The sequence below is a fragment of the Montipora capricornis genome, chromosome 6 (genome assembly GCF_036669925.1).
Source record: "Montipora capricornis isolate CH-2021 chromosome 6, ASM3666992v2, whole genome shotgun sequence".
Lineage (NCBI taxonomy): Eukaryota > Metazoa > Cnidaria > Anthozoa > Scleractinia > Acroporidae > Montipora > Montipora capricornis.
The window spans coordinates 74,278,057-74,288,056 of NC_090888.1; the positions used below are offsets into that span (position 1 = coordinate 74,278,057).

General features: G+C 37.6%; 2 protein-coding genes across 3 annotated transcripts in view; one reads left to right on the forward strand and one right to left on the reverse strand.

The window, feature by feature from the left end:
• The window catches only part of LOC138054541 (spindle and kinetochore-associated protein 3-like), a 7,953-nt gene extending 7,082 nt beyond the window's left edge, over nt 1-871 (reverse strand). Inside the window, exons 1-3 of the mRNA XM_068901049.1 lie at nt 675-871; nt 444-594; nt 1-52 (exon numbers count right to left, since the gene is read on the reverse strand). The exon at nt 1-52 is cut by the window's left edge and continues 15 nt beyond it. Of these exons, the coding sequence (XP_068757150.1) occupies nt 1-52; nt 444-594; nt 675-845 (374 nt within the window). The 5' untranslated portion in view covers nt 846-871. The remainder of the gene's footprint in view (nt 53-443; nt 595-674) is intronic.
• Nucleotides 872-948: 77 nt separating this feature from the next.
• Nucleotides 949-10,000, forward strand: part of LOC138054550 (peptidyl-prolyl cis-trans isomerase-like 4) — a 13,556-nt gene continuing 4,504 nt past the window's right edge. For both annotated transcript variants that reach the window (XR_011133296.1, XM_068901063.1), the window contains exons 1-10: nt 949-1,168; nt 1,334-1,401; nt 1,519-1,583; nt 2,552-2,669; nt 3,022-3,164; nt 4,156-4,252; nt 5,442-5,558; nt 7,308-7,432; nt 7,536-7,602; nt 8,887-8,998. Coding sequence is in view for 1 of the 2 variants with exons in the window: in XM_068901063.1 (XP_068757164.1) it covers nt 1,099-1,168; nt 1,334-1,401; nt 1,519-1,583; nt 2,552-2,669; nt 3,022-3,164; nt 4,156-4,252; nt 5,442-5,558; nt 7,308-7,432; nt 7,536-7,602; nt 8,887-8,998 (982 nt within the window). In the remaining variant the exon portion in view is untranslated. The remainder of the gene's footprint in view (nt 1,169-1,333; nt 1,402-1,518; nt 1,584-2,551; nt 2,670-3,021; nt 3,165-4,155; nt 4,253-5,441; nt 5,559-7,307; nt 7,433-7,535; nt 7,603-8,886; nt 8,999-10,000) is intronic.

Consider the following 10,000-nt stretch of genomic DNA (forward strand, 5'->3'; position numbering starts at 1 on the left):
AGGATGGTTTGTGCAGGTTTTGGGGAAGGGAGTGATAGGTCAGGCAGTTTTTCTAAAAGAAAAAAGATTTCAGTACAGCCTCTGAAATTTGCAAACATTTTCGAATGCAAATTCTTTTCTAACTAGCTGTGTTTTATAGTATTATACAATGCTGTATTATAATCAACTTCCTTGAGAATTACATTAAATTTGTTTACAACTTATGAAAGAAAAGGAAAAGAAATGCTTCGCTAATCAATATCTGTATATCTAAATTATGCAGAGTTCCTTTTATTTACAAAATCTTTTATCCGATATTTTTCTTCGGTAAAAACGTTCTTATCAGTTTCAAAAACGCTGCTTTCTCAGTTTGTGGATTTCCTTAACCCACCACTGACTTAAATGCATACTTTCAACGTAAGCTATCATGAACATTTTAATTTTTTTTCTTGTGGCTTACGTACCTTTAGGTTTGATGTAGCCATACTTCTCAAGGTGATTTTCGAGTTCATCTATGTGTTGTTTCGTTTGCCTTGTGAGCCTTCCACAGGCAGAAATAAAGTCTCCAAATAAAGTTCTGTGCTGTATATCTTCAAGTTTGGTACTTACTTCTCTCTGAATAACAAAAAGATTCATCATGTAATGCCATTTCCAATAATAAAATTTCTTAATTTGACTAAAAATATTTAATTTACCTGGCAGTCTTTCACTTCAGCTAAAGTTTCACGAAGCAAAAGGCAAGCCCGACTTTCATTGTACGCGGATACCCCTGAGTTCTCAAGTAACCCTTTTAGTTCATTCGATTCCTTGTCAACCGTAACTGCAAGCTTTCGTAAGCGATTGAAAAAATCTTGACAAGAAGTCATTTTGTTTTAAGATCGAAAATCCCGCTCTTTCGCAAAATACGTCATGTAGCGTACACGCAATGGCACAAAGCAAATAAGTACCCAGTGCTTCTCATCCGTGCAAACCAACATGGCGCCATCTCGGACGCATTCACGGTCTTGGATCTCAACGTTCTCTTTTCGCTTGTTTGGACATTTTCTTCATTCTGATCTTCAAACCAGTAATTGATAGTTAAAATCCCTTCCTAACTATTGATTTTATTAGTACGGCAAAATGTCGGTCATCCTCGAAACGACGCTGGGCGACGTAGTAATCGATTTGTTTACAGGTGAAAGACCACGAGGTAAGAGATTGAAGGCATTAATTGACTTGTAAAATGCAAAGTTGTTTTTTTAAGATCAAGTAATGTCATCTCAAATAAAGCAATGTTGGTTAACTTTAAGGAATTCGTTTCGCTTCCTTCATGTAGTACTGAAAATAATCAAAACTGTCGTTCGATTTTATGCAGCGTGCCTCAACTTTTTGAAGTTGTGCAAGATGAAGTATTACAACTTCTGTTTGTTTCATTCTGTCCAGGTAACCTGTGATACTCTCTTTACTTCCTCTTTGCTACATCGATAGTTTTAATTTTTAAAATCTAAAATTGTGATTTATTGTAGTTGGAAAGTAACATGGCCCCTTTTTTATTGACAGCAAAACTTCTTGGCTCAAACCGGGGATCCAAGTGGACGAGGTACTGGAGGGGAGTCTGTGTTTAGGTATTCATTTGTCGTAGTTACTCAAACATGGAACCAGCCAAAACCAGCTAAAAGCACCCAAAACCACTTACAACCACCAACAAAACAACCAACAATTCAAGCCAAAACGACCCAAAACCATCCACAATAATTATACCTTAATACGACCGGTTTGTGTGATATTTGCGTTCATGGCCGTCTGTTTGATGTTGTGTGACTGTCACGTTGGTTTTGGGTTGTTTTGGCTGGTTCCATGTTTTAGTAACCACCATTCATAGTTTGTTTAGCTGGATTATTTGCATTTAGATCCATTTTTCTTGCACCTATAGTTATTGGATTGTAACATTTGCAGAACTCGTAAGTACGAGTGATTATGTTTGCATTGACAGTGCGCACAAGAAAACAATGCTTTGCCTCTGGTTCAACCTATTTGAATTCACCAACTTCAGATTAGAGTCCAGTCAGTTACAGCCCACATAAATGTATCAAGTGGAGTTCCATAGAGAATAGACTGCGAGAAGTCCCTTTTTTGTTGCTTAGTTAGTGGAGCGTGAGGAGAAGACAGACACAAGAAAAAATGGCCATGCAAAATTTGGATTCAAAGAGGAGCTTGCTCCTTGCAGCCAGAGGAACTGCTCTTAGTCTACACAATGTAGAAACCTCATAAGCAACTTGTCCACCAATGATTTACCACATCTTTAGAACAGATCAAACTCAACAAGACCCAAAATATATATGTATGCAAAAATCCTAGCTAGCCAGGATCAGATAATTTTATTTGAAATCATGATTTAAAGCAAGATATTCCATTTTTCTTGAATCAAAACTTCAGATCTACCTGACTTTAGAGCAAGTACAGTGTAACTCAATAGAGTTTTTGCGTTCCTCTAAAAGATATTCAGATGTATACATGTATCTTGAGAAAGAATTTCAGTGGTGAAAGACCAAATGCCTATATACAATGTGCTCTTTAATTCTACTTTCCCCAGGTTTCTTTATGGTGAGCAAGCTAAATTCTTTGAGGCAGAAACCAAGCCTCGCATTAAGCACAAAAAGAGAGGAACAGTCTCAATGGCAAATAATGGAGATAATTTGCATGGCTCTCAAGTAAGTCATGGAAACATGTCTGTTGAGTTTTTTTAAAACTGTAAGTAATATTATTGGTCTAAACTCTACAAGCTGGTCAAAAGGACTTTAATGTTTAATGCAAAGCTGAGTTGGTTATTAAAATTCTAATTACATCATTGCCAGTTAGCAGACAAAAACAATTAAACTCTCATTAGTTTGTCCTGGTGCCTACAAAACTAGCAGTTTGCTGCTTCTCTTTTCACCACTTGCATATTGCATTTTGTTAAGTTAAGGTTTGATCCACAGACTTAAATTCTATATAGCCTTGTTAAAAGTTCTCATTGGTCAATGTTAACCCAAGCTAAAAGTTGCCTTTTTACATTTCTGTCAGTTTTTCATCACTCTTGGGGATGATCTTGATTATCTCGATGGGCAGCATACTGTGTTTGCAGAAGTGGTTGAAGGATTTGAGGTCCTGGAGAAACTAAATGATGCAATTTGCGATGATGAACACAGACCTTACCAAGATATCAGGTACAGTTGAAAAGCCATTCACATAATTTCGGCTGGCATTCTCGTGTTTTCAATTGCTTGCCGGCGTGTTATATCATGGATTTTCATTACGCTTGTCATAGAATCATTTTTGGTCGCTTCAAATTTTATTTTGTAATTTCAGTTTACATGACATGGCTGTGGGACATGAAAAAATCTGAAAACACAAACCTTTTTGTTTTTATGAGGCCGCAACGCGAACTTTGTATAGCCAGACAACGAGACTGTGTTTTTATTTTGTGACATTACTTTTCGAACGCATCATTGAACCTTTTGTGATGCAAATACTTCGGAAAGTTAATGACTTTGGTCAACGCGTTTGCGTTTGCGTTAAAAAAAAACGCAAACGCGTTGAAAGCCAAACGCAAACGCGTTGAAGACTAGTTTGAAACGCGTTTGATGGTTCGCTTATCTTTGAGCGGTACTGTACATGCAAATCACAACATGACTTGAGAGGCCCTTAATAACAATATACGTGTAGGTATTTTTATCCTGTGTGTTTCTGATAAAAAAATTACAGGTATTACAGAGATCATTCAAAATAAAAAAAATAAAGTCTAGGCTTGTAGTACTTTTCAAGATCCTGACTGTCTTTCGAAAAAACATTTGAACAAAACCTTTTAGAATGCTTGCAGTCAGTTTTCTTGGTCCGTCGAGTATGTGACCTTGTCTTATCTCGTCCCAGTCTAAGATCCTTATAGATATTAAACAAATTAATGAAAGGATCTTGGCATTATCTGCCAAGGATCCTTCATGATCTTCACCGAACTTTGAAAGTCTTTGTTTTACCTGAACCATTCCTTGTTGTTTTAAAAGCAGAAACACACAACCCTCAAGATGAATTTTTAATATTAAAAGTTCTTAGTAAATTAAGGATGACTCAGTAGACATTAAAAGTTTTTCCACACTTGTCTTAATAACTGATGCAGAGTATTCTAGAAGCTCATATTGATTATTTTCATTTTAAATGCAGAATAAACCACACAGTTATTCTGGATGATCCATATGATGATCCAAAAGAGCTCGTTATACCTGACCGATCACCCGAACCAACCAAAGAACAACTTGATGTAAGAAGATGATGTTAACCTATTTGGTGATGTTGCCAGTATCATAACTGTGCCCTCCAACTTCCCCCATAAAGTCAATATCTTAACCTAATAATTTATTTCAAAATGTGAATGACTGTCACTGATTTTAGTCAGTGTCAACTCCTTAAATAACACTACGCAACCGTACATGTGTTTCTACCTTTGTGAAATAATGTAAAGCATGTTTGCCCATGCCTTCTTTCCATTTGCCTTCTCATGTAACTTGTCTGTTTATACAGGGTTCTAGCAGACTCAATTTCTTCCTTAACGTTTGTAGTGGATAAAACTACATGTATTTTGTGTCACTCCATAACTTATATAAAAGTTGTGACTGTGCACTTGTGGCTCAGTTGGTTGAGCATTGGGCTGCCATGCGGGAGGTTGTGAGTTTGACTCTAGCCGGACCAACACTCGGGGTCTTAAAATAGCTGAGGAGAAAGTGCTGCCTTTGTAATTATATCCGCAAATGCAGTCTTCTTGGGTAAGGATGATAAACCATAGGCCCTGTCTCACAACCTTTCCAATTAATCAACACTATGGGGCACACTGTTCATGAAGAGTTTGGGGAGACTCCTGGTGTTGTTTTCTGTCCTCCTTTTATATAATTTATATAACTATGGGTGTGTTGGTGAGATAGCAGCTGCCAGAGGCACCTTTACAAGCAGATGTCTGAACTCACCCTACAGAGAGAATATTGTAAACCGCCATGATCAATCATCAATCCAAATATTTTTAATCTAGGTTTATCCCCGTAAACGGGGGTGGCCAGATTTACCCCACTTTGTCAGCAATCTTTCTAACTCCCACTCTCCATTTCGCGTCCTTTTTCTCCAAACCAACGCTCTTGCTCTCCTTCTCCACTTGCGTCTTCCACGTCTTCTTTGGTCCTCCTCGCTTCCTCTTGCCCTTCACTCCGAACTCTGATGCTTTTCTCAGAACATGCCCATCATCCCTCCTCAACAAATGCCCGTACCATCTCACTCCATTTGCCTTTGCCATCTGAACCACTGTTTCCTTCAATCCCAACATCTCCATTAGGTCCTCTGTCCTGACTTTGTGATATGTGCGTTATTATAAATCCTAAACCATAACCATAAAAGTTGCACTAAATTCTGTTTTCTTTGAGAGTCCCTGTCAATTTGGCCTGTAATAGTTAGCTTTTGTTTAGAGTGGACGCATTGGAGCTGATGAAGAGATTGATGACACCAAGGGCAAAAGCATGGAAGAAATTCAGGAAATGGTTGAGGAAAGAGAGCTCAAAGCTGGCACACAGATTCTTGAAATGGTGAGATACTGTAAGGGGATGTTAGATTTACATTACAGTTGTTAAAACTCTACCATCACTTTTCTGTATCATTTCTTTGTGGTTGCACATGGTACGCCAAGACAGCAGTGTACACCATCACTGTTATGTTAATCATGGCAACCAACATTAATGTACTGTAGCTATCAGGTGTGTTAACAGGTAAAAACACTGTTAGCATGTATTAGTGCTACAACATTGCAAGGCTTCTGGCTAGCGTCATCAGACCTTTTGTTCAGAAAATTTGATTTTGAACTACAGATAATCAGTTTGTGCACATAAAAATGCGTTTCTGTCGATAAAAATGTTCTACATGCATCCCCCAGTAGTTGTGATGCCAGCTGAAGTTTGGAGAACACAAGAGTGGTTTATGAGATTCTTATTCTTTTTCAAAAATAAAATGTATGATAGGCACAACTGGATGTATGTGAGGCGAGGAGAGGCGAGAGAGGCACGGCTAAGAGAGAGGCCATCTGAAAAGCTATTTAAATGTAAACAATAAACAATTCTGATTGACTCAGGAAAAGCCTTTACTCTATTGTTGATTGGTTATACTTCCACATGTGAAACAGCTGACGTGTACACACCATTCTGATTGGCTATATCGTAAGGCTTTTTTCAAAAAAGTGTATAGATTTCTACAAATGAGCTTTACGAAATAAAATTCTCGTGTTACGGGTAATAAAGAAGTTAACAGCATTAGCCCTTAATTCGCTCTTATGAAAGGCTAACACTTGGAAAGTCAACTCTTGAATTTCTTTACAGTGGTCAATTATAATCACATTGACCCAGTTGAAAAATCCATTTCTATGTTTCACTTTCCCACCAACGCAGCATTTTTTAAACTAAACCCTTTATTCATTCTGTTTAAAAGAAAAAAAAAACATGGAATGCAATACATTGCAAGTAGAGTTTAATAATTTTGTTCTCATCACATCCAACTACATGTTGTAAACAGACTCTAAACAATATTCAAGCTCACTTAACTCTTTGACGTCCAAACCGGCCTAATTAACCGGCCAGACTTAGTATTTTACTCTGTCTAACGCCAGACTATTTTACTCTGTCTAACGCCAGACGATTTTACTCGTCAATGGGGAACCCCAGGGAGTCAATGGGTTAATTAATCACTCACTGAAAAACTGTCCCTATTAAGCACACTGGATATGATGGGATTTCCTTTCTGTGTAATTATAGTACTTTCTGAATAGTTTTTTTCAACCCATTGATTCCTGAGGCACCCTATTGCTAGGATGACCCTAGTCGACAATTAAAATTGTCTGGCATTAGACAGAGCAAAATCTGTTATTAGTCTCCCTCCCAGGAAGCCTCCCACACACAGAAGATTTTAGGGCTTCGTCACGTGTCCTCCCCCACTAACGTCTGTTGAAACTAAAAACTACTTCTGTTGGTGGATTATGGACCAATCAGAGGCCGTTTTCCAGTTTTGAGTAAACACGTGTTTTGTATGGCATTCTTTCACAGCATGTGATTGGCAATATATGCAAAACACAATAAGTCCATGCTGATTGGTTTCTTTAAATAGAGGGCAAACAGCCCTTGAAAGGAAGTGGTTTTTTGTTCCTAGGGGAGGAATGTGTGATGAAGCTCTAAGAACATCTGCATGGGAGGCTAACTCCCTGGAGTCAATGGGTTAAATAAATATGCCACCCACTGGTATATTTCCTTTGTGCTTCTTTTATAATCTCTAATGTTCTTTTTCTTGTAAAGGTTGGGGATATACCAGATGCTGATATTAAACCTCCTGATAATGTCCTTTTTGTTTGTAAACTGAATCCTGTAACCCAAGATGAGGACTTGGAGATCATCTTTGGGAGATTTGGTGCAATTAAAAGGTAATTAATAAATTATTGTCTTTTTACATTTCTGTTAAAGAATTTTCGAGAATTACCTCAAAATAAAAATTCATATTGGCTGAATGGATACATTACATTTCAGTTGTGAAGTCATCAGGGAACAAAAAACTGGGGAATCATTACAGTATGCCTTCATAGAGTTTGAAAATGTGAGTAGTGGCAAACAGTTTTATCTGAATCTCAACCTGGTCCCAGTCTGAGAGCTTTTCATATCCTTCCCCTCATGTCGTAGTACATTATTTTTATCCCTTGGCAGCAATGGTACTCAGAAAAAATCCCAGGGGATATGAACTCAGAGTGTAAAAACAAAGTAACGGGAAAACAAGTAACGGCAAAAAAATAAAAAAATAAAAACAATACTAGTAACAGGAAACAAGCAAATAAATCAATAAATTGGAAAAGATAAATTTGAGAAAAGTAAACTAAGGTAGTGCAGAGATTACTTTTAGTATTGCAGTGTTGACCACTTTTAATTTATTCACATTCTTTGTGGATTGATCAGAAGCCCCAAGCATGGGATAATCTTAGTTATTTTAGATGTTCTTAATACTTTGTATTTGGAAGACAAATAAAGAAAGAAAAAAGAAAGGTTGGAGTTATGGTTAAACAGAAAAACAGAGACACAAAGTCTGAGCCTTTTAAGGTGCTGTTACAGCCAGCAATTTTTCGAGCAACTTGTCTTGCAATTTTGTTGTTGTCTTGTTTTTGATGATCACACAAGGATAAAGGAATGTACAGCAAACCGTTGCGATGCAAGTTGCAAGGCAGATGTTATCCAATGATTGAAAAATTTGTTGCAATGTTGCTTGAAGTGTTGTGGAAAGTAGAACTCGATTCCACTTTTTAAAATTAACAATGCTTTTTTGATTGATGTCTACCAAAACTTAATTTAACTCCTATAAAGTAAGTGCTAAACCAGTTTTGATTAGAAAGGAGGCGAAAAGCTGACCATACAGAGATCCTAAGATGAAAGCAAGGGTAATCTCAAGCTGCAGGCAAGGCTTTCCTTATCACGAAATTCCCCATTTTAATGAAGCCCCTTGCATGGATTTAGCAAATAAGGGTCGACCTCACGGGGGAAGCCAATGGCATGTTAATAATTAAAACAAATATTTAAAATGACAAAATCAATGGACCTTGGAGAAAACCAACCCAGATGGGATGACAACCCAACCCTCAAGGGTTCAAATGCCATTGAGGACTTATTGGCTTCTTGCAAATGATCAAGGCTGCTGCCCAAGAAATTTTAAAGGGGCCCTCAGAGCTAAACGCTGAGAACTTAGGAGCCCAACATATGAAGTGAAAGGTGTTGCTGTGAAAAATTAAGGCGCCCAGAGCTATTCTTTGGGAGCCCCAGGCTACCGGGCTCCTGTTAGGCAACAGCCTTGATGATAATTAATTTTTTGCTTTTTTGTGGTTTTACTTTTGTCAAGGTGGAGGACTGTGAAAGAGCCTACTTTAAAATGGACAATGTGCTTATTGATGACCGAAGAATTCATGTTGATTTCTCTCAATCAGTTGCAAAGGTCAACTTTCAAAAGCAAGGTAAAAACAGGAGAAATTATCTGATTTGGGTTCCTCTTGTCATTCTTGCACCTTTGGTTTTTGAAATGTTTGCTGAACCATCTGACATTAGACAGAGTAAAATCTATCAATTCTCACTCCCAGGAGTCAGTGACTTAAAGCAGACAGTTTTTTTTGAGTGGATGTAGGAGTTTTTGTAATATAATTTTTAATGATTACTTTCCTCAAGTTACAGTTAAAACATCACACAATTTTGGAGATAAAAACAATGCGCTTTATTAAACCATGCAAATGCCCTCAGGGGAGGTGGGGGGGGGAGCTAAAATTTACGGCACCAATGTTTTTTGCAAACACTCGCTACATGAAACTGGCACTCGGGATTTGTGGAACACGCATTAGTAACTCTATACATTCATAGCATAACATAATTTCCTACCGCAAAGATAACGCCAGAATTTTAAACTACGATAAGCTAACACCAACATTTTGTGTAGTTAATGGCACTAACCTCTGCAATACAAAGTAGAAACTTAAATAGCATCGGGCGATGGGATGGAGAGAAAAGTTGTTTCCTTCATTTAATTCATATAAATTATTATATGCAACATTTTTCTGCTGAAGTTGAAACAGTAGGCGTATTTAACAATTTGAAATTTAACCCCAAGTTAACAACTGAAGATAAAATAAGTGAATATGGAAAAATGGTCACTTTTGACATATTGAGCCCTTACCGGTAATTAATGTTATCCATTGATTTCACAGAAAGGAACTTTTAATTATTGTCTAGTCTCCTAGTGCTGGAGCACTAATTGGGGACACTGTAACTGGGATTAATACAAATCAAATGTTGGTTTTTGAGGGGATGGGAAAACCGGAGTACCCAGAGAAAAACCTCTAAGAGCAGAGTAGAGAATTAACAAACTCGACCCACATATGATGCCGAGTCTGGAATTGAACCCAGGCCACACTGGTGGGAGGCAAGTACTCTCACCACTGCACCTTCCCTGCTGCACTAAAGATGAC